This window comes from Thermobia domestica, chromosome 4 (genome assembly GCF_964235325.1).
Source record: "Thermobia domestica chromosome 4, izTheDome1.hap1.1, whole genome shotgun sequence".
Classification (NCBI taxonomy): Eukaryota; Metazoa; Arthropoda; class Insecta; order Zygentoma; family Lepismatidae; genus Thermobia; species Thermobia domestica.
Window position 1 is genome coordinate 333,698,911 of NC_137457.1, and position 25,222 is coordinate 333,724,132.

General features: G+C 38.0%; 1 protein-coding gene across 4 annotated transcripts in view; it reads right to left on the reverse strand.

Annotated features, from left to right (window-relative positions):
• LOC145684481 (guanine nucleotide exchange factor DBS) overlaps positions 1–25,222 on the reverse strand; it is a 295,537-nt gene that overhangs the window by 94,667 nt on the left and 175,648 nt on the right. For all 4 annotated transcript variants that reach the window (XM_081756923.1, XM_081756924.1, XM_081756925.1 and 1 more), the window contains 2 exons: positions 13,206–13,289; positions 9,364–9,478 (listed from right to left, as the gene is read on the reverse strand). In XM_081756923.1, the coding sequence (XP_081613049.1) occupies positions 9,364–9,478; positions 13,206–13,289 (199 nt within the window). The remainder of the gene's footprint in view (positions 1–9,363; positions 9,479–13,205; positions 13,290–25,222) is intronic.

The window sequence follows — 25,222 nt, forward strand, 5'->3', positions numbered from 1 at the left end:
TATATATTTTAAGTGCAGAACACTCAAAATTCAATGTCTGTTGTCGCATACTGTTCCGACTAAAGGTTACAATAGTCACGTGTTCAATATATAATTTCAATATATCTAATTTCTATAATATAGATGTGACAATTTGATCTAATATTTGACAGCAATTTCACTAAAGTTATACGGGGCCTCCTAGGCCCCGGTTGCCCGGTTACGTCAGAAAAAGATTTTCAAATTAAAAAAAAAAAAAAAAAAAACTAGCTTTACCAACTCGATATGTTCACGATTTTAACTTCGACGAAAGATAGAAGAATTCAGTATTTTATGTCTTCGAAATATGTATGGTTATTGAGAAATTTTAGAAAATTGAAGCTACTGGGCCTATTTGCCTGGATAAAGGTTAATGGTAATTGGTCAGTTTATTCTGTTGTATTCTCAAGCAACTAATACAAGTACAGTACTGTATTTTCCGAGGAAACACTCGTACTTATTCTTTTTTAACCCTTCTCGATAACCTGGAATTTTCATAAACTCGACCACCTTCAGTCCACATTAGGCCAAGTTTTCGGGACTCTACTGTAGCTACTTTTCCCCACTACAATCCTATCAATGCTTGTGGAATTACATTCACTCTTTCTGTGTCAGTACGAATAATTGTGTTCACCCAATTTACTCACTTGCAAATGTTCCTCAATTTTCCTCCAATATTTCGAGCGTGATACTCGGACACTCATCCTCAGGGGCACACAATTACTAATGTTCTTTTTCACAAGCGCGGGTCCTAGGGCGGTTGCCCCTATGGCCAGCCTCAAACTCCGCTTCTGGCCCCTGACGATGAGTGTCCGTGTGTCACATTCAAAATATTGGGTCAAAGATTGACTAAGGAGCATTTCTAGGTGAGTAATTTGTGTTATTACAATGTGCTACACGCGCTTGTGTTTACTCTTGTGAAATGGAGTCAATCTTCTGCTATGTCAACGCGGTTACAATAACATGCAGCGATTGAATTTAACGCGTATCCTAATGAAATTCAGTCGTTTATAGTGAGAAGCTTGTGAGAAAACTATAGATCGAAGTATTGTAAGAAACATTTATAGTGAGAAAACTAGGATCGAAGGATGTAAAGAAGTGTTTATAGTGAGAAAAGTACAGACTAAAGTATGTGAGAAATGTTTATTGTGAGAAAACTATGCATAGAAGTTTGGTGAGAAATGTCTATAGTGAGAAAACTATAGATGGAAATATGGCGAGAAACGTCTATTGATAGCACAGGTCAGACTTTCGTCCGGATCTCGCTTCTTGGACCCGGTGATTGGAATCAGTCGAAATAATATCAATCCTACGGCATTATCATCATCATCATCATAGGTATTCTGCCTTTATTGGCAGGTCACTTGCCGCAGCTGAGAAGCTTCCATGCTCCACGGTCCTCCGCTAACCTTTTCGTCTTCGCGTATGATCTTTCTGTTTTAATATCATCCATTAATTGTAATCTCCTTCGCCCCCTCCCTCTCTTTCCCGCCACCATACCCTCTAGGACGTCCCTCATGATACAATCTCTTCTTAGGCAATGTCCCAACCAGTTTCTCTTCCTCTTCCTAATTATATCTAAAAGTGTTCCTTTCTCACCCACCATTTCTAACACTCTCTCATTCGTTTTCCGCTCGACCCAACTAATTCTTTCCATTCTTCTCCACACCCACATTTCGAAGGCTTCCAGTCGATTTTCATCACCTTTACGTAATGTCCATGTTTCCGCCCCATACAGTACAACACTCCACACGAAGCATTTTATGAGTCTTTTTCTCAACTCTTTGTTCAAGGTCCCACAAAACAGACTTTTCTTTCTTTTAAAGGCTTCTTTCGCCATTCCTATCCTTGCTTACGGCATTATAGCAAAATAAAATTGTAACTGATTAAAGACACCCACTACCTCGAATATTCACGAGTTTTGATTCCCGATGTGACATTTCTTAATCAAAATACCGTATTAAATGTATGGAATGTACTTTAGGTTTGCCTTCCCATACCGAAAAATAACACAATACTTTTGAATACAAACTATATATAAAACACTGCTTGGGCCCAGAAATATGCCTATATCCTCTACAAGTTTGACAGACTTGCTGGATTAAACTCTGGTTCTCCTCATCAGAGAAACATGTAACTATTCTTTTCTGTGATTCTGAGTCGCTTATGCTGTGATCATGTAGTTATATTTCAGTGTAGGGCTTTGAAACATCACACAAGCACACTTCAACAGAGAAATAAAATGATGGATATAGAGGGAAGGGAAATAGAGAGAGAGAAGACAATGTTTTTTTAGAATTGTTTTAGCAATCTCATAATACTCTCAATGGGTATGACCAAGGCCGGCCCTAGGCAATTTGGTAAGTTTTTTACACAATTCAACATCGAGCTTCGATCTGAATATATCAGTTTGCAATTCCAGTGCAACTAGCTCTTTTATGTTTATTTCTTGATTTTCCTTCTACATCTGTTAAAATTTATTTCTTTTCTTTCTTTTTTTTTTCTTTGAACTTGTTTCCATCTTTAATGATAAGGAACTTGTTTGTAACAAAGACAAGACTAGTTTTCATATCAAAATTGTGGAACAGTTGTTCAAGAACTGAGTTCTCATATTTGACAACAATCAAGCAATTCATGCTAAGGTTTGTTTGGCCATGTGTTTTAGCACTGTTTACGTTACATTAAACTAATGCGACCTAAACATGATATATGAATGTAGTATTCAAATAGAAGGTCAGCCTAGTATATTTAACTACCATCATCATGAAGTCTGTTTCCGACAAGAAATATTTATTTTAAATGATATAGTTATGACAGATGCCCGTGCAAATGCATGTCTCGCATATGTGGTAGAGCCGGCCCTAAATATGACGATATTTAATAGTCTCCGGGTCAAGAAGTTTATACCCGTTCTATCACTGGACCATAAGCGGAAGAACTGATTGTAAATAACGATAATTTAATTAGGATTCACTTTTTCCGCGGTTCAAAATTCAACAAGTATTCATTGTTTTAGCATAAATACTTGATCCTTCTTTACAGACTGCTCATACAAAACGAATGAACTGAATTGTACGAACTTGATATATTTGTAGTGGTAGCATGTAAATACTAAATGGCAATAGATACGCTCTGTGCACTGTTTCGTGAAATTAAGTACTTTTTCTTTTCAGACGATCCATATAGAAAACTCTTGGTTTTCAGTATTGTAACATGTATGCATTTTGTTTATTTAACAAATAGTAATAGTAATAAAAGCATTGTAAGGGTGCAAAGCTGTAAAGCGTCTACTTGACGTCACACATAGAGAAGACAGCATGCATCTGTAAAAAGAGTGCATGATTACCTGTACGGAAAACTATGACCACGCACAAGACAAAGAAAGAGAAACAGAGTCAGACAAAAAATTATGAAGACGTCTCTTCTTTTATCAGTTCAAGTCTATGATTAATAATATTATTGATATGAAAGGATAAATATATACGAGGGTAAGTCAAAAATTATTCGGAATGTAGATATAATTTTTCTTACATTGTTCATATTTTATTGTTATGCTGCTGAAAGTTTGATCCTAATTCCTCCATGATTCTTCCTTTTGTTACAGATAGATCATGGTCGCTCCATTAGAAGTTTGCACCAAAGAGGAAGAACGAGCATTGATCCGGTTTTTGTGGTTGGAAGGTGTATCAGGAACCATGACTAACTTCTAAACGATGAGTCACTTCATCAATAGTCACTCGTCTGTCTAATAGAACAATGTCACTTGCACGCTCAATGTTGTCATCGTTTGTGGCTGTAGATATTCGTCCAGCTCCTTCGTCTCTCCTCGTGCATAACACTTATACGACCGTTTCTGAATGTTTCAATCCATTCGTAGACACTCCGTTGCGGCAACACACTGTTCCCGTATTACGCCGAAAGTCTTTGATGAATGGCGGCCCCTGATACACTTTCCGACCACAAAAACCGGATCACTGCTCGTTGTTCCTCTTTGGTACAAACTTCCAATGAAGCGGCCATGGTCTATCTGCAACAAAAGGAATATACAAATGGACGAATTAGGATCAAACTTTTAGCAGCATAACAATAAAATATGAACAATGTAAGAAATGTTATATGTACATTCCGAATAATTTGTGACTTAATCTCGTTGTCAAAAGTTCTTAAGAAGAGTTTCGTCCGTAAAATTCTCATTTATCTTTTGTTTCAAAATAGAAACGAAAATTCTAGTTTTACAGCTAAGGAAAAAAATAAAACATCACAATGAATCGTTCCTACAATGAACCTTATAAGAGAAAATTGTCTTCAACTTGTGTCCTCAAGACTCAGATATTGTCAATCGTGATAACTCATACTTTTTTTTTTTTTTTTTTTTACCTTATTACCTGACTTTTTAACTTCTTGTATTTTTCTTGAAAATCTACTAATTAAACCACCTAACAAGTATTTCGAATGGTGTGCTTAAACTTTACCTATACATTTACGGGTATATTTTATTCTCATGTACTACAAGCGTGCAAGAGAAAGAACAGGTATGTGACAGGAGTGAAGGAATTTAACATTCATTTAGACTTCAAAATATCGTTAAGTTCAAATTTCACTCATCTCTACAAGAGAGATATTGTATAGACGGGTGTTGGACAAAAGCTCATTGGCAAAAAAAAACTCTCCGGACATAAGCTCACGTCCAGTCTTATGTTAGGCGTGCGGACAAAAGCTCACCAGCAGTGGACATAAGCTCACTTTAACATGAAACATGATTTTATCTATAACTAAATTTTATATACAATTAGTTACAAACAGTATTTTATACAGGGTGTAAAGAAAAGTTGTTTACAACGCTTGGGAGGTGATTCTACAGATGAAAACAAGTAAAATTGTCTATGTAACACAATGTCTATCTCGGCCTCCTAACCGAGTTACGGACGTCCAAAAGGGTGGGAAAATGAACTTTGAAGGCTAATTCTGGCCGCGGACTTACTTCGTATCCTTTGGGGAATCCCTTGCGCTCGCCTTGTACACATCTAATCTTAGTATCTTTGGATAGTCCATGTTGAGAGTCTGTGTGGGCCGCCTAACACTGCCCTTCTATCTCTTGTCGTTTTGCCAGAATTAGCCTTCAAAGTTCATTTTCCCACTCTTTTAGACGTCCGTAACTCGGTTAGGAGGCCGAGAAGGACATTGTGTTAAATAGACATTTTTACTTGTTTTCATCTGTAGAATCACCTCCCAAGCGTTGTAAACAACCTTTCTTTACACCCTGTATATAGCGTTATATATTTATACAATTCTATTTTTTATTATTATTAAAAATGGATACCCCTTTTCTCTTTCGTGATTATCTGCGTGAAATAATTGTTCAATTTTTATTTATAATTACAAATTTACACAGTTCTACTTCTTATTGTTATTGAATTAAATGCTTCCTTTTCTCTTTTGCGATTAGCTGCAAACAGCCAATGATCGTCGAAGAAGGACTGCCCTATTTAAAGCATATTTTCTCAGAAATCTTGCAAGATTTGTTGTTTTATTTTGATAGTACATTCATTAACGTACCTTAAAACGTGTTATATCTCACAATAACGTATGACTTGTTTCTTGATTCAAGAGATACCCTCCTCTGTTTTTCTAAGGGAAATGTAGAACGTGTATCAAGCTACGCTGAACGGGGTAGAAAGGACAAATAATTTAAGTGAAGGCTAAAATCGAGGATTTTCTATTCTTGATAACGAAAGTCAACGATTCTTCTAGAAGGCTTTGAGTAATATTAGAAAGGATCAAGCTGTATCCAGAGGAATCATTTCAGGAACTTTTCCTTCAAAACGTCAGAAGCGGAAACGTAGAATATTAGGTCAAAAGTTATTGGTTCTTGGTAGAGAAAACAGAGATGATAAAAGGAATGTTCAGGGCTTTTTTTGCGAGCTATTGGTCATACTATAGAGTTTTAATATCTGGAGTTGCAAAATTGTGTATTTTAACGTATGTTCAACATAAATTATGTATTATGTACTATATTCACTAAGCACTGCACATTTTAACGATGTTTAGCATAAATTATGTATTATGAACTACAAACTGATGCAATTACGTAATTTAAATTGTGTTTAATAGAAATGTCCTATGTATTATGTATTATGTCATACTTCGACAAAGCTATGCTTCAATTGTGTATATTAAGTTATGTTTAATAGAAATAATATATCGTGGAGGTTGCAGTATCTATTATTGTATATATATAAAAAAAAAAAAAACATTAATGCCTTCGTTTGACATGCTGAATTTCCCACCACGATAGCTTTTTTTTAAGGGAAGCTCAGCCCCTCTGTAGCAACATCGGTGGTTATTATTAGGTTCTTACAACATAACTGTTATAACATAATTGAATTATTTGTAGTGAGCTTATGTACGGTTAGCTTTAGTCCGCTTTTGCGTTAATATAGGTGAGCTTTATGTATACGGTGAGCTTTTATGCAGGGAGCTTATGTCCGCGAGGCCGTGCAGACCTATCAATCACCTGTTGCATCACCTGTCACCAAGAATGCTTTTTGCTAAGCTAAACCTCCGCTTAAAAAACTTAACAAGAATTAAGAATGTGAAACATTTAGAAAGTAAGCCAGGTAACTCTCTGGAAAGTGCTATTACATGAAATAATAATTATATTCGTATAGTGTATAAATTTGGGTGCCCAACACTTACAATGTCACAAACTGCGCACCCAAATTTCTGATCAATAAAGAAAAGGTTTGAAAATAGTTATTAGCTTATTTGATAGTGTTTCGTACAGTCAGTGACAAAAGTTCTTTTCGTTTAGTAAAATTTATTTTGGGAATAAGGGTAGTATGGCTTGAACGTACAGAAAATTACATTTTTTTTAAATTTACTTAGAACTTAACACAAATTGTTCTTCTATTCTTAAGTTATTTACGAGCCTAATTTCATCAAACGGAAAAAACTTTTGTCACTGACTGTACGTAAATACTACCTGGCCCAATTTCTATATATTTGTTTATATTCTTCATTGTCTACATTATTTATTAAAATTAAAAAATAAAATGGCGCTGAGATTGGCGAAAATCTTTAATGTTTACTTTTGTGTTGTTAGTAGCTTTTGTATGTCAATAACTAATTCTGTGATAGTATACTTGTAGAGTCTATAACCAGAACGAACTTTTAATTCAGCCATTTCCAACCCAATACTCTGTGACTGTCTAGTCATTCTCAGTAAACAAAAACACACAAAAGGAAGAACTTGACGATTGGTAAAGGCAGTGATGCCACAGGTAAGATAGTTCCTAAAGCGCTTGTAAGAGGGATAATGGGATGGGCTTAAGCCCATCTACCTTATACGTATCTATTGGTGAAGGGAACTTCTCTAATGAGTAGAAGGAACTACTCTAAAAACTGAGAGCTTACTCGTAGCAGGAACTCCTCTAGCGACTACGAGTCTACTGTAACGGGAACTTTCCTACTAAGAACAGGGCCAGCCCGAGGCAATTTACCGCCCCGTGGAATGGCATTATTTGCTGCCCCCTCCTCTTTCTCCAGAAAGAACAAATCTTAAAAGCCAAGATTTTAAGTATGCTACCCAATCATAAACAACAAAGGGGAGGGAAAGAGTACTCGCACTCAGAAAGGCATAAATACTGCAAATACAATCTCATTGTATCTGTTCTTTTTTTCTTTAAGTACTAATCTATCATGTTCGTGAAAGATAAAGCAAACACACCTATGGTAAAGTAAAGATGGTAATCCTTTTTATAGAATTCAATATCGAGCTTCAATCTCAATATATCAGTTATAATTCCAGTACTCTTTTATCTTTATTTCTTGATTTTTTATCTACATCTATTTGAAAGAAAAAAAAAAACTTGTTTCTACCTAGAATGATAAGGAACTTCTTTGTGACAAAGAAAAGACTAATTCTGATATCAAAACTGTGATAACTAACTAAATGGAACAAGTGTTCGAGAATTGAGTTCTTGTATTTGACAACAATCAAGTAATTCGCGCTGGGATTTGTTTGACCATTTGCTTTAACAATGTCCATGTGACTTTACACTAATGCGATTTAAATATGATTTTTGAATATAGTATTTAAATAGAACGTCAGCTTAGTAAATTTAACTACCATCATCATGAACTCTCTTTCCAATAAGAAATATTAAATTTAATTAATACAGGGTTTCTACTGATCTGGAGAAATCTCTTTCCCTGACTTTCCCTCACCTTTGGCAGGAAATTCCCTGACTTTCCCTCACCTTTGGCAGGAAATTCCCTGACTTTCATGACAGGTGTCGGATGACGTTGACGTATAAATAACGTATAAATAACTATGAATATTTATATGTGAGAACATATATTCTATAGAGACAAATCGTAATCAATTGCTCATACGTATATTTCATTTACCCCCATAAAAAAATGAGCAACGTCCCGTACTGTAGTCATTAATATCTACCCACAAACGTCTGACAAATTACTCTGAAAATACGATACTTCTTATACATTCATATAATAATAACAAGGCTCTTTTAGAATACCCATATCCAGTTTCAATAAAGATATGTTACTTATCCAATACTGCAATTATTATATTACCTACGAACATTTGACACTGAAACATACAGATAAACTACATATGAGACATACATTCATAATTAAAGTGACAAGTGACAAGACTACACTAAAATATCCACATGCGCATTTCGTTTTAAATGTCATCAATTTGAGTTGTAATCTTCCTCTGCTTTACGTGTGTTTCTCTACAATGGTTGGCTAAGATGAAACTGGTGTACAAATAATGTTAGAAAAACTATATTTTATAAAATTTCTCTGACTTTCCCTGACTTCCAGTCTTTTTCCCCGAGCTTCCCTGACCTGCACCATTTTCCCCTCACTTCCCTGACCAGTAGGAACCTTGTACTACAGTTATGACAGATTTTGCCGCCCAGTGCAAATGCACGTGTTGCACATATGGTAGAGCCGGCCCTGAGAAAGAATCTATTGCTGTAAGGAAGTTCTTTACCAAAGAGTCAGTACTAGAGCTCTGAAGGCAAGTACACTTCTCTCCAGCAGTCTCCGGAAGTACTGAATCCCACGGTTTGAGTAGAGCTCGGCAAAATCCAACCTAATCCGGAAGCTTTCTGAAGCCATTCTTTCTCCCAAATCGGTACTTCCCTCGTTAACTTCCATTGTTTTTCTTTGACTCGTTGTTCCTAGCGTAAAGGTAGATTTTGACGACAGACATTGGCTAGTAAGAAATGACTGAACTAAGAATTCAAAGGTATACCACATTCTACGCTTAAACCCTATATCTAAGGGACCAGGTCGAAGGAAAATACTTACGATGGCACGGAGGTAAGATAAATTATTAACTTCCTGTAGTCCTCATCAGCCAAGTTGTAAAAGTTCCCTCTGTCAGGGAAAGTGATGATAGGACAACCATCACGGGATTTGCCTCCTGAAATACACCAATTTTATAAACAGCTTTCAAATATCAATACAATTGCTTACATAAACAAATATATTTTCAGTAACTTAGCATTCTCAATACAAAAGGAATCATGAAAATCGACAGGGCTCAGTATTTATGTGTCTATAATTGAAGACTCTCTGTAGAATACAATGTAAGTGCCACCTTACAATTGTTTCACTAATTTTATTTTTTTAATACGTTTATGGCTGAGTTATATTTTCATATACTTCGTTATATGCTAGCTTATATTTCTAAGTAATAATATGTTCTATTTTGTGACGCTTGGGCACAATTTATTATCTTTTGTCTCTACTGTTACAATAACTTTTATTCTTCGCACTTTTGTCTTCTACAGCGAGTCTTCAATTTACAATAGTGGCTTGCAACTTCTTTTTTTTTTTTTTTTTTTTTTTTTTTTGGCTGACGACACAGTTACTGAACACCCATGGTATTGTGCCACATTTCCTTGATTCTTTTAAATTAATAATAATGTAAGTTATAATAGTGTAAGCCTTAAAGTTTCTATACAGCAGTAATTCTATGTATAACACTGAGCGTTGTTACTGCTACTGTAGGCGTTCCACAGTGGTACAAATCATTAAAAAACTTGCACAAAAGTCATTTCTAGAACTATACATTAGAAGCGGAAATTTTTGCAATAGTCACCCTCTATTGTCAATCTATTAGAATTAAGTGATTTTTTTTCACAATTATGTAATGATTATTGTAATTATGCGCCCGCCAAAGAAGCGCAATTCCTTCTTCCAATAAATTCGGGTTCGATAACTTTATTTGAAATATTTTTTCTCGCGTATGCACGAAAGTGTATATCTTATTTTTTGAGTTTAGGCTATAATTTGTTGTACATAACAGAACTATAATTAGGAGACTTTATTGTATCCAAGTATCTGATAATAAACAGAATGTTTAGCACAAAAGCTTTGCGAGGAATACAAAATACAAGAGAAGACGAGAAATACACGAGAAGTACTGCTATAAAAAAAGAAAGAAAGAGAAAGAAAGAAAGAAAGAGAAAGTAAGAAAGAAAAAGAAAAAAATTATAAAAGGTCATTACCAAACTTATACATTGTAAACAGTAGATCTTTAGGTAAAAATCAACAATATGTTATTTACAATGCATACCATCATTTACATTTACCATTGGCTAGATCATCTAGAAAACCATAGTTGGCGCCACAGTAGGTGCAGTGGGCGCAGCTGCACCCACATTAATTTCGATTTTCAGATTTCCTGCAATAATCCTTTCTATTTTGTATATTTTTTGTTTTCTATGTTTGGATATATTTGAGTGACTTCTTAAGTTTCTAATGAATTAGTTGCTATCATACTGTGTTTCTCTCTCTTTTTTCTTTAAGTAAAAGTTAGGGATTGTTTTTGAGATCTTAAGGCTCAACAGTGCAGAGCATTCTGGCAACAATGTTAGGATGTGTTGTCCCATCCTAGCCTCCACCCACATTACTAAAATCCTGGCGCCGCCTATGCTGAAGACTGGCCGTAGAATTGAAGATAAAGTGATCATGTGAACTTCGACATTTTGCAGAGGTTGATTCAGTTATGCTGAGCTGAAGTCCATGTGCAACCCATCGCCATGAGATTACCACGAGGGAAGCAACAGAATCTCTTTAGTCACGCAATAGAACAATGTGGTTGAACGTAGTCTGATGCCACCGAAACTGAACAGATTCTGGGAGAAGCTCATTGTGATATTTTCCGATGCTAAGTTTAAGGCGTTGCGCATCGTAAAAATGTGTTAAAGTGGATAATTTTACTGTAGGTCGTACAATTGTGAATCGTATTATACGGAAATATGCGGTACAGAGTTCTGAACCAACCACATCAATGCGAGCAGCTAGAACTGTTCCCCAGAAGTGTTCATGATTGTGCTTGGTCTCACGTACTGTGTCTCCAAAAGATGAGCGAAATGTCAAAATCAATGCTTCGTACTATCAGACTCATATCTTGACTGAAATGTACTAGGATGAAATCCCAGCATTATACAGACACGGCGTGAACCAGGTTGAACTGCACCAAAATAAGGCGTCCAGTTACATGGCAGAAACATTGCTGGAATTCTATTGTCGTATGGAACAGGAAATTGGAATTTCGGTAATTTCCTTCTCTGGCATCCTTCTCAAGAGTCCAGATGCCAGCTCAATGCACTATTGTGCTTTCAGACTCCTCAAACGGCACGGTTCTTAACACTTCGACTTCCTGCCGAAACATTCCGCGTCCACTGTTGTCAAGTATTATCTCCCGTCTACTTTGGACTTACCTTTAAGCCAGAGCATATCTGAGAGTTCTGTTGGAAGCATGGAAGGAATACGTTGCATACCCATTGCGCACTGATGAAATATACGTTTTTGGATTCCGTATTCATGACTTTCTTTACGCTGATATGGACCGCCACTTCACAATTTCTCAAATTCGAGATACCACATGTTCAAATTTAGCTTTTCCAAAATTTTGGACAACCATTTTGGACATGGACTCTCTGAAAGTATGCACTTTTCCTCACAGGATCACATGAGGTATCTCGTTTTATTTTTATCTGAGGAGTCACCTCTTACAGTTTGTCAGTATAGTTCATTAACACACGATATATATATATCGTGTGTTAATGAACTATACCGACAAAGAGAGAGAGAGAGAGAAAGAAAGAGAGAGAGATGTATACAGAGATAGATGATCACAAAATGCAAAATTTGCGTTACTAACCTCATACCGAAAAATTGATGTGTGATACAAATATTGCAAACGAAAACTGAAACTATGCGTTGCGTTGAAACAAACCGATACAGAATGAATTCCCAGCTGGCAGGAACATGGTACAAGAGGAATGTGCACCAATTATGGATTATTTAGTATTTGTGTGCACACAAGAATTATTATCTCTGCAGTTCAGAACGGTGGAACCCATAATAGTTGTGTCCTGTGCTACTCTCCCGTCGAAGCCAAAGAGCATTCATTCACTGGTTGCAAATCCAGGGGGTAAAGACACAAAGCTAGACCACTCAGTACAGAAGAAAGTGTGAGAATAATGCAGGTGAAGTTTCAGCGTCGCACGTGCAATCTACTCGTTAATAGTTGAGAACTTTCAATGCTTTAGACGAATGTATGGCGTGTTAAAAGAAATGTTTAACCTTTTTAGCAGATACCCTCACAATTGTGAGTGCAGAACACACTCCTTATAAACGTTGTGATTTCCAATATACTCAACAGATGGCGATTCAGTACCTGACAACTTGTCATTCAGACACTCACACACGTGCTTGTACCTAATTTGTGTACTAAAATCCTTTGGTTGGCATTTTTGACAACTGAAAGTAGCATTCACAATGTTGAAGAAATCTGCTGAAAGGTTGAAATTCAAATTCACGTTGCTTGCAAATGGTAATTTCTTTGTCCAGATCCCAGTGCTACAGCTTTGGTTCCAGATATTCTCAAAACTTACACTTGCTACTTTTTCTTTTGGAGTTATGACAAAGATCGCGTTTCTGTGCCCCATTCCCATCTATGTATTTATTGAGCACTTATCACATGACGCCTTAAAATTACACTCCTTATTAAATTATTGTTGTAGTATGTTTCCATTGTGAAATACAGAAATTGAACTCAAGCTCATCTTTCTTTAACACCCTATATAGTCTTAATTCTAAGTTAGAATCCCTCATATGTATAAATGAATGCTTACCCGTGATGACAGCGTATTGGGCGTACAACAGATCGGCCACATCCCGAACAGCAAGAGCGTAACCAACGTCATCCATGACGTCATCTGAAAGTAAAATAATTAGTGCAATTATTATCTTTAATAATGATACCAAAACAGTACATATTTATTAAACCATTAACTATTATTGTATTTAATCTAATTCAGGGAGCAAAATTTCCGGTCGCCAGGTCGCCATTGCAGACTAAAAAATAGAGCTGGTGACCAGTGTTTAGTAGTAATGGTTTCTGCCTAAACTCACAGGGCTACACAGTTTCTGTTTCGCACGAAAATAATTGTCACTGAGTGGGAGAAAACACGGAACGTGAAGTCTTCACAACGGGCATGGAATCTCTTTCTTTGTCAAACCAAAGACCGTGCGGGAGGGGGAGGCTCTCAAAATTTGTACTGAGAGACACTGGCGACCATCATTTTTGGATTGACGAGTGTGTCTGACTTCGAAATTTTGCGCCCTGATCTAACTTATTAACAACATTTTATTGTTTTTTCTTTAAACGTTTCATAATAAAGAATGGAAATTAACTTTTTTACACATCAGTGAAAACAAAGGCCTACTATAGAATAAGAATTCTCTGTCAGTTTGTCAGGAGGAGGGAATATTCTGGATGATGTAAACACATAGTCCTATTAGTTGTACGCTTTTAAATCTTTCAGTTTCACGTCCCACCAGGGTGTAAAAATGCGGGGGAACCCGGGAGGACGCAGTTCTCGCACCTCCAAAAAAATATGTACGGCGTTCCCCAGTTTCTAAAAAAAATTAATGGGCAAAGATATGCAGCGGAACGGCGGAATGTCATGCCGCTACCTACAGTTTCCCTTTTTCAGATCCATTTTTACCCCTGGTCCCACGAATATGTACGTTAGACTAAGGGAGAAGACGATTAAAGCAAGTGAATAATGATGCAAGAATTGGTGGAATGCGAATGTGGGAGGAAAGAGGAGTACCTCGAGGAAATCCACGGACTTACTTCACCGGGAAACGAACCAGGGAACCCATGCACCAGAGGTAAACACTCTACACTGAAAAACTAAGTGTATGGCTATTCGAGGATGCGTTTCCGATGCGTTACCCCCGCAGGGAACGCGACCTACGTGGCTACTCGGTGATTTTACTTTCGCCAGAGTTATAAATCATACTGTGAGCCTGACAGAGTTTCCAGGCTTTACTGCCACACCCTTATTCTCATTCATGCGAATCACGAGAAATAACCCTATTGTGTTAAAAAGATTTTTCTGTGATTAGCTAATTTTTCGGAATTTCCTTGTATTTTTGTGGATTTTCTTTTGTTATACACGCACATACTTTGTAATAAAGCAGCTTCCAAGCAGCTGTTTCTTGCTAAAATCCTCATGCCAGACAACACGTCTTTCCTTTTTTTTTTTTTTTTACTTCCTTTAGACATTTTTTACTGATTTCGAAACAGCAGGCAGTCTATAGTTCCGAAACGCACCAAATACGATAGAGCCAACGTATTCTGTGCGTTTTTATTGCTTTCGCGTTTGCAGTGCATTGTGATTAGCCATCCACATTTAAATATATGGTCAGCGTATTCCAAGGATACGCATGAGCCATAAAAACCCGTTGCGAACGCATGGAATAGCCGTGCACTAAGAGTCAAAGAGCCATTCGCTTAGGAGGGCGTGGGGGTCTATTTCTTCTGTTGTAGTTACTTCTCACAAGTTCCGTGGAGGACTGAATGAATTTCTGAGTCCTGAATTGAAGTGTTAACCACCTGCTGCTAGATTGCATTCCGACACTTTTCCTGTTTTCACACTATCATCCGCTAAACAGATACACGAATAGAAAATAAACAAGTAGAATGTCACGTGTACACCATACGAAGCTGGTTTGCATGTGTGATGATTTCTCAATCAATACTGAAACCGGAAGTGGTAGATTTCTACGACTTCCGGCTTAGTAGAGAGATCAGAATGGAGGTGAAATATATTCTTGAGACGCTTGATTGATCACAGAAACCGCTTCTTGCTATCTATTACCGGTTTTACTCTACAGCGATCAACGTTAAAACCGGAAGTGGTTACTTTCTGCCACTTCCGATTTAAATAGAAGGTTAAGAGAAAAAATGGTACCTCCTCTCAGAACGCTAAATTGACTCCAAAGAGACTACTTCTCCAGCTTCCTCATAGTTATATAATTAGCGTGCGCGTCTTCGAACTAGGGATGGGCAAAACCGGTTTTTATAAAAACCGGAAACCAGTTTCTAGAAAAACTGAAATCCGAAAAAACGGTATTTTGGTTTCCTGCAAAACTGGTTCGGTTCTCTCACCAGAGTAGAGTTTCGTTGTCTTCCGAAAACCGAATCCGTTTACAACAAAAGCAGTTTTGTTTTTAAACATATTGGTTTAAAACCCAAAACTGTTTTGGGAAGCCCAAAACTATTTCTGTGGAAACGAAATCGGTTTCCGCAGAATATCGAAACACTACTTTGGTCAGAAATACAACCAGTTTTGGAAAAACAAACAGGTTTCGGCGAAAACCGAACCTGTTTTGGTAAACCGAAACCGGTTTCGGCAAAAAAAGTTTTTTTGACAATTTTCGAAGAATAAAGGTTTCCGTTTTCCTAAAAACCGGAAACCGTTAAAACCGGTGTTTTGCTCACCACTACTTCGAACCGCTTCTCCCTATCTCTTAAGGTTTTAGCTCTTTGTAGATCAATATTGAAACAGAAAATTGTAGGTTTAGTAGCTCAGTGGCGTATTTACGATTTTCTTTCGGGGGGGGGGGGCTTTGCACACTTTCGGGTCGGGCTTTGCCTGAAAATGTGAAAATTCTGCAAGATATTTCATATACTTTACTATAGTAAGTAAGATTTCGGGGGGGCTTCAGCTCGGAAGCCCCCCCTAAATACGCCACTGAGTAGGCTATATTTCTATGACTTACGGTTTTAGAAGAAAGTTAAAAATTAAGATGGAATGTATTTTACGGAGTTAAGGCGCTAAATCGATTGCAGGAAACCCCTTTTTGTTCTTAACCTCCTTGGGTTTGAATCCCGGTGGAAGAGCTTTAAAATTTTGAAAGTATTACGGTGGTTCTCATTCCACTTTACAGCCGCGGTGTTGGACTTGAACCTACACCCACCTTCAGCCAAGCTTTGTCGGCAATCGAGTCCAACGGATGGTCAATAGGACACTGATCAGATGAAGGAATAGGAATTACCTTCTACCGTACTTCCCACTTATTCTGAAGCCCCCTTTCGTGATTTCTATGTTGATATTTCCGGTAAGAAGCTTTTCTTTCTGTCTGAACCCGTTCTTCGCTTGAGTTATTCTGGATTTTACATCTTGTCTGCATCTGCTATTGTTATTTTACTCGCCAGACAACGAGCTCATGCAGGTCTTTCATCAGGTGATCTATTTTCATCTTCATATTTTTTTGTGGTTTCTTCTGTCGCGCATCTCCTAACTTTTGTTGACACACTAATTATCAAATGGAAGATAATATGTTTGACGTATACTCTTATAATTTGTGATATCCATGAAGTAGTGATTTGACAAACACGTTTAGAAAAGAAAGAAAAATTGCATAAACGGTAAACGTAGGAGGTGCATCAATGACTTCTGAGACAGATAACATTCAATTACAGGGCCGAACACCTTATCGCAAAGGTGTTATGGAGGGCATAGACGCACACACTTGCATGACCAACTTACATGAAACATTTGTTTCACCATGCATGTTGGAAGAATTTTTTTCCTCATAGACGTACCAACTTGCTGTCCAATTTACTAGAAGATCATCCATCGTTAACGACCTTGGCACTACGCAGGAAAGAGTTACGTGATTTCTCCCGCTCTCGCGATTGGCGGATCTAAATATAAAACAACCAAGTTGCATGAATGAGCACATACACGGTAAACATGCATGAAGAACGGCAAAAGCATCATGCATATTTACAGAAGATTTTGAAAACTTTCAACATGCATGAACGAGGCCATACACGATCAACTTGCCCGTGGTTTTATCATTTTTCATGCATGTTGGAAGGTTTCTTCATGCATATATCTGCGTGTATGGGCTCCTTTATATTTGCGAAGTATGAATTGCTCTACCTTATCTGTGATTTTCTTCTGCGGAAATGTGAAACCTGCACTAACGAAACGAGTCACTCACCAGACCCTATAACCACGAAAGAGCAAATGTGGGTTCTGTTTAGAATTTGTTTCTTATGAATATTATTAAGACACGATGCTATCCCAAAAGTAAGGTCCCCAAAACCATGGAGAGGCAGAGTACGTTGTGTGTGTGGGGGGGGGGAAGCTGTTGGCAACACTGTTGTGTTTGTTGTTACTCCCAAATAAGCCTGTGAGCACCTCTTTCGGACGAGAAACGCCCAGCCTTGGCATGGCAGATGAGACGAGAATTGTGCTTCTTGTCTCGTCTCCAATTGAAAAATTATTTTCAGTCTTGACTCCCGTTTTGTGGTCAACACTAATGGCGATCAGGGAACAGGGAACCGTGGATTTCTACCACCCCTCATTTGAGTGATTTAGGAATTAGATTTCTGGCTTTCGGCATCTATGACCATGTTAGCCCGTCACTAGGATTATGATTAGAAATTAGATTTCTGGCTTTCGGCATCGATGGTCATGTTAGACCGTCACTAGGATTAGGATTAGGAATTAGATTTCTGGGCTTTCAGCATCTATGGCCATGTTAGACTGTCACTAGGATTAGGATTAGGAATTAGAATTCTGGGCTTTCAGCATCCATGGTCATTTAGCCTGTCTCGAATGAGGGCTGACGTCCCTTGGCGATCACACTATCCGAGGAAAGGGAAGGAAAGAAGCGGCCTGGGACTTGTATGTTAGGTACCATCCCGGCATTTGACTGGTGTGAAACAGGGAAATCCAGAAAAACCTCATTCAGAATGGCTGTCCTGAAAAAGCTTTTACACTCTTTCGACCAAGTGTCCCTACCGGGAATCGAATCCGAGACCGTTCCCACCGAAGACTATGCTCCGCAAGGCTATTATCTCCGATTTGAAAACGGACAAAGGAATTGACGTTAAATCTAGAGATGAGACGCTGAGTCCATATCAAAAGATCATTTGTCTCTCTCTCTTCCTGCTTTCGATCAAGGCTATTATTACAGAAACCTGAAGGGATATAGTTCTACCATTTTCCGTTTGAATACCGACTTATGGAAGAAGATAAAATGTATTCTTGGGATACTGAAATTATATATACAAGGTGTTTCAAAACAACACCGACAACGTTTGGAAGCTGATTCCTGTCACCAACATAAGACAAAAAGTATAGACCAACTTGGGTGCACAAGTGCTTCCTTTCGGAGTTACAGGCTGTCGAAATCGTGAAAAATTGAACTTTAAATATCCAAAATTCCAAAACTATGGGACTTAACCGCAGTCGGGTCAAGACTTCACTTAGGAACTACTATGTGCCCTATCCAAATATTCAAGTTGCAGAACCCTGCGGTACTTCCGCGACAATGTTTATAGAGGTAGTTGATGAGCACTTGAAATTATATGCCCGTAGCCAAACTTCCTCTATAAAAAGTGTTGCTGAAGTATCGCAGGATTTTGAAACATGGATTGGGCACATACTAGTTCCTAACTGAAGCTTTAACCCAACTACATTTCAATTTTTCATGATTTCGGCATCCTATAACTCCGAAAGGAAGCACTTGTGCACCCAGGTTGGTCTATACTTTTTGTCTTATCTTGGTCAGGAATCACCTCCCAAACGTTGTCGGTGTTGTTTTGAAACACCCTGTAAATATATCGCTATCTTCTACCGTTTACGCCTATCTCGCTATCCGATACCTGTCCCTACCCAGACAAACATACTCTTTCTATTATGCTTCATAACTTACAAAACGCACAGTTGGAAATTGTAAGAACAGAAATCCAACAGCGAAGAAAAGCAATTGAACTGACACTGAGCAGAAGCTGTTCTTAAAGAATTCGTAAACATCAACGTTGAAAAGAGAGTTTGTTTGAATTGATGAGAAATGCTTCCAGCACACAACGTGACGAAACAACTCTCTTTTATGTCTTGTGCTGTCGCTCTGGATTAACTTCAATAAGGTTTTTTCTTATTCTTTTTCGTCTACTGACAAGAGCTAAGAACTTCACCAGACTCAACCCAAACATAAAGAAATCGTATTTTTGTCTCTACTGTTTTACAAATGCATACAGGAAACCTAGGAACTAATACACTTATTTTTAAACAAAACAAAGTTTCATTTATTTATTCTTGAAGAAAAAGCAATTCTTTAGCTTTTAATAGACGAACGTAAAGTTGATACGGGAGAACAAACATGCCTTTCCTGTTATGTTATTAGCTTCGCACTTACCCCAAATATCTGAGTAAATACGAGGAATGATTTAAAAAGAAAGTTACAAAACAAAAAGTTTTATGTCATTAAGTGTAACTTAACGAACATTTATTTCAAGATTAATAACATGTCTGTCTTGCTACAAGTTTCAAGATTTCGGATTCTGATAATGTATACCCGAGAAGAGGACATTAAAAATGATGACTCGTCTGGAAAATTGTCAAGAGTAGTCATTGGGGTCACTACAATAGTACGGCTCCTAAGAGACAAAAACACTACACCTGCAGACATTCATGGGTAGATTGTAAAGATTAGTGGTGAGCACAAAAACCGGTTTTCGGTTTTTAGAAAACCGGTTTCGATACCTATCCCTATTCGGTTATCGGTTTTCTCCAAAACTGGTTTGGTTTTTCACCTGATCCGGTTTCGGGTTTCTTCAAAACCGATTCCGTTTTTTTTTTTTTTTTTTTACAAAATTTGTTCTATTTTTGACCAAAATGGTGTTTCGTTGTTCTCCGGAAACCGAATCCATTTCCACAGAAATAGTTTTATGTGTTTTCCAAAAGTTTTCACAGAAACCAGTTTCGGTGAAAACCGAACCGGTTTTGGAGAAAACCGAAATGTCGGTTTTTCGGTTTTTATAAAAACCGGTTTTGCCCATCCCTAGTAAAGATGTACGGGGACGGCTAAATTTCAAAATAAATTTCAAAATGTAGGGAAGTGGTGTCGTGCCATCAAAGACAGACGAATCAATATTAATGACAAAATTGGACACAGCAGTAGAACCAGTACTTCAACTACTGACGTTACGCTTAGAACGACCAAAGCATCCCTTCTACGACCCTGACGTAGCCCCAGTGACTTTCACCTTTTTCCTTTTCTAAAGAAAAAAATGACTGGCCACAATTATCTGGCATGTAATTATGTCAAAACCACTTCCTCACAGTTGCTACGAGAACTTGACGCGGATTTCTTTGCAAATGGTATAGACAACTCTATCTGCCTTGTGATAACGGGTTTGATTTTTTTAAGTGTTCTTATATCGAGGCCTATTGTTGAGTGTCCTCTATCATCAGGTGTGTTGATCTTCCAGCTATGTCTCATATAGACCCTAAAGCCACAAGAGGCTTTGTAACCTTTATTTTCGATCCTCCCTCGTATATGGTATTTCAGATAAAACGACCACTGCTTATGAATCAAAAATGATTGAAAATAAAAGAGATGAAAAGGTGAGATCGGAAAATGTTGTCGGACACATTGAATGAACCGTGCTATTCTTCCCACAGGGCAGCGGCTTAACTTAGATTTTTTTCTAAAGGGGGCAAACATTAATACGCATATTTCGACCTCCTAGAAAAGTTGCTTTTTTAATTTTTGGGCCCCCTCTTCCTATCTTTCCCTTACTCTTTATGAACCCCTGGAGCCTGTGGACCCTCCTCCCGCACGGTAAGGTCTGCGGGGCCGTTAGTTACGCCCCTGGGCCCGTTCCATACATGACAAATTAATAAAAGTGGCAATATTAACAAATCTCAAAGCCATACGAATGAATACTATTTTTAGGGTCCCTAATAGTAGACAATTTTTATTGAAATGAGTCCATGACTCATTTTTGTTTTATTGACATTTTGTGTGCTGTCTTGTTTATGTAATGTAGTGAACCTGTTTGATGCTTCATTTATAATTTCATGTTCGTATCATATATGGAGTAAGAAAATTTTGTCTTAAAATGGGTCTCCCTCGAACAGCGGTGAGCGTTTGCCCCCCTGCCCTCCACAAGTTACGGCCCTGCAACAGGGCACTGGAGGCTCACTCAAAACATTTTAAGGGGCCACGATGACGCTTACCTCTGGTGCTTGGGTATCCTGGTTCGATTCCAGTCAAGTTAGTTTATGGTGGGCAACATTGTGTACGTGGGTTGTCTCGGACTCATCTCGTTTCTTCTCACAAGCTCATTCCAGAACCTCTTCTATCACCATTCACTTGCTTTAATAATTCGCCTCCCTTAACCTAACGGGCATAATCGTGCGACGCTAAATCGACGCTAAATTTGGTTTCATTTTATTTTCAGTTATTCCTCACGATAACTCGAACGAAAGCGGATTTTTGAATTCTATTTTGACAGTAGACAGCCCTAGAGCAATTATCACGGCCGAATTAGGAATTACATTTGTGGGCTTTCGGCATCTATGGTTATTAGCAATTACATTTGTCGGCTTTCGGCATCTATGACCATTAGGAATTAGAGTTGTTATTGTTGAGTTGAGTTTTACGTCCCGTTCAGCAGCGAGGCTATATGAGACGTGGACCTACTGATTAACGTGGAATCCAAACCACATGAGCTCCCGCCGGATTAGGAATTAGATTTCTGGACTTTCGGAATCTATGGCCATTAGGAATTAGATTTCTGGACTTTCGGCATTTATGACCATTAGGAATTAGAGGATTTCTGGACTTTCGGAATTTTTGGCCATTAGGAATTGTTTTTGTGGACTTTCGGCATCTATGGCCATTAGGGATTATATTTCTGGACTTTCGGAATTTTTGGCCATTAGGAATTGTTTTTGTGGACTTTCGGCATCTATGGCCATTAGGGATTATATTTCTGGACTTTCGGAATTTTTGGCCATTAGGAATTGTTTTTGTGGACTTTCGGCATATATGGCCATTAGGAATTATATTCCTGGACTTTCGGCATCTATGGCCATTACGAATTAGATTTCTGAGCTCTCGACATCTATGACCATTAGGAATTAGATTGCTGGACTTTCGGCATCTATGGCCATTAGGAATTATATTTCTGGACTTTCGGCATCTATGGCCATGTTAGACCGTCATGTATAAGGGATGACGCCCCTCGGCGATCACAATCCGGGAAAAGGGGAGGAAGAAAGGATTGGGGAAGAAAAGAAGCGGCCTGGGACCTGTGTGTTACGTACCATCCTGCCATTTGCCTGGTGTGAACGAGAAAAACCCAGGAAAATCTCACTTAGGATGGTTCACCTGAAAAAGCTTTTACACTTTTTTGTACCGAGTGTCCCCACCGGGAATCCAACCCAGGATCGCTATATCACGGTCAAGTTCATCAGTGGAATCAATCCGTTATCATCTTCACGAGGAACGGTGATTTTAACGGCAGTTAGCCATATTGTAGTTTCTACTATTGAAACAAAGATAGTTGAAGTTATACCTCTTGCCGTTAGATGGTAGAAAACGTACTCCAATGGCTGACATCTAACGAAAGAAACTGAAACTTTTAGTGGGTGATTTTGTTTACTATCTATTGTGCTGCCAAAATGTCTTGAGCCGTGGCAAAAATGCGAACTAAAGCTCACACCCCGACACACCCACGCGTTGAGCCAATAAGGGTTCAGCCGCTGTTAAGCGAGAAAGCCTTTGCGAAAGAGAGTGGGATTCCTTCAGCCAATAGCAGCGCCTGAAACGGAAGACTGGGTGTTAAGTCAATGTGGTATATTTATACCACAGTATTAATCTTTTTTTTTTTTTTTGTGACGAACAAATTCTATTACATGTATTGTAAATAGATTTTTCGAGCAACACGGTTCTGCATATCGCCGATGCAAATATTTTAATGATGCTCGACCCTAGCCATAGGAGCTAAATACACGCTTCTGAGCGGTGGAGTCACCCGTTTCTCGCCACGTAGCATACATATAGCAGCAATCAAATGCCAGCTGCTGTCGGTCCTTGTGGCTCAGCTTGCTAGCGCATGAGCTATTATCGAAAATCGCCTTTGGCGTGGGTTCAAACCCAGCCCAGGATTTTTTTTTAAATTCTAACACTTTTATCATTAAATAATGCTCATGTACCCTTCTACGTAATATATAATGCATAAAAAGTGATTTACTTATGTTACGAAATATAGCTGAGCGAGCGAAGGACGTTAGAAGCCCCGCAGGCTTCCACATTGATCCCAGAATAATACCACGTGACATTATGTCATACTTGGTACAATTTCGAGGTAATTCTAACTTCACTCGCTTCCTTACGACCAACTAAAAAAAATGGCTAGGGTAGCGCGTGAAAAAATATGTGTCGTGGATGTTTCTTAAAACCAAATAACCGTGTGTTTATGCAAAGTATTTCTGTAGATATTTTGTCGTAAACATATTTAAGAGTCATCGCTTAAGTGAGAAAGTACGACAAGCAAGACTACACAAAAAACATTGAGTTGTGTAATATTGTTTATTTACGTAGATGTATTAAAGACTGTGATGACCCCCTGCAGAGCCCCTTTAAGTGATCCATCCACCTGCGAAATGAGATTAATGGACGTTTTAGTGCTCAGCTATAAAGAGAGATCTCTCAGCCTGTTTTAATTGTTTCAATCCACTCTTTATTAGCGGAAACGGTGCTAAGCCGTAATTTATTTTCTTCATAAGGCGGCCGAGGTTATGGCCACACTGAGATAATAAACATATGAACTCGCTAGATCCAATCATAAATATCAATTGAAAGGAAATTGGACGGAAATTCACGCAATCTTTATTAGCACCCAACGCCATTGTTTTATGTGGCCTTTTTCTATTCTTTTTTTTAATATAGAAAAAAAGTAACGGCTAGTCATAAAAAAAAGTGAGTGTCACAGTGAACAGCGGCAAAGAAGTTCTTCATACATATACCAAACTCCTCAACAAGATAAATTTTACAAGCCTAGGCTTAAATACGGTATTTTACCTCAAGTTAAATCACATATACTTTAAGGTGAATGAGTAGGGCTACTTGAAAACAGAAAATACTAGCAGAATACCCGTTCTTCGCACGGGGAGACTATGTTTCATTTTGGACATAAACGGTACCAAAACTGTCACCAATCAACTTAGGAACCCCAAAAACTATGAATTCAACACTAATATCGGCCATTTTAAATTATTTTTACGTCATCATCCCCTTAGGAGTACTAAAGGAGGCTAAGTTTGGATTTAAACGGCATAGGAAGTGTCACTGTTCATCTCTACGAATCCGAAAACTGTGGATTCGACACTAATATCAGTCATTTTCGACCATTTATATATATATATATACACCCCTCCCTTCCCTCAAGTTGCACCATGAAAGTGAAATGATAAAAAACCATCCCGGCCCCGAACCTAATCTATGTTGAAAATTTGATGGACATCGGTCGGGTGGTTCAAAAGTTATTAAGTCTTACAAGGAGAAGACAGACTTTGGTAAGTGAACTTCGGGGCCATTTTTTGCGAGGTGGTAGTGCACATTTACAGAGTTAATATTACGAACTGGGCGAGCGCAATGGCCAAAAATAACCTAGAAAAACCGTCTTAAAGTTTTCTACTCGCCGCATATATCGTAAGACGCGCAAACTTAAAAGTTACGGTGTGGCAGAGTGAGAAGAACCAGAGACTAAAGTACAAAGGGTCCCGGGTTCGATTCCCATTCGAGTCAAACTCTTATTTTCGTTTTTTGCTTCAAGCAATAAAGTAGCATTTGTAACTATAAGTAAAATATTAATTCCCCATATATTTATAATGTATTAAAACAATATAAATTTCCAATCACTTGTAAAATCTTTCAATGTTCCATGTTAACTAGGAACAAAATGTAATCTCTTCCGTAAATATTATTGTTACCTCAGTCGTTGTGTAAAAAATGTTCTTGAAGCTTCGTGTCTACATCTGTTGAC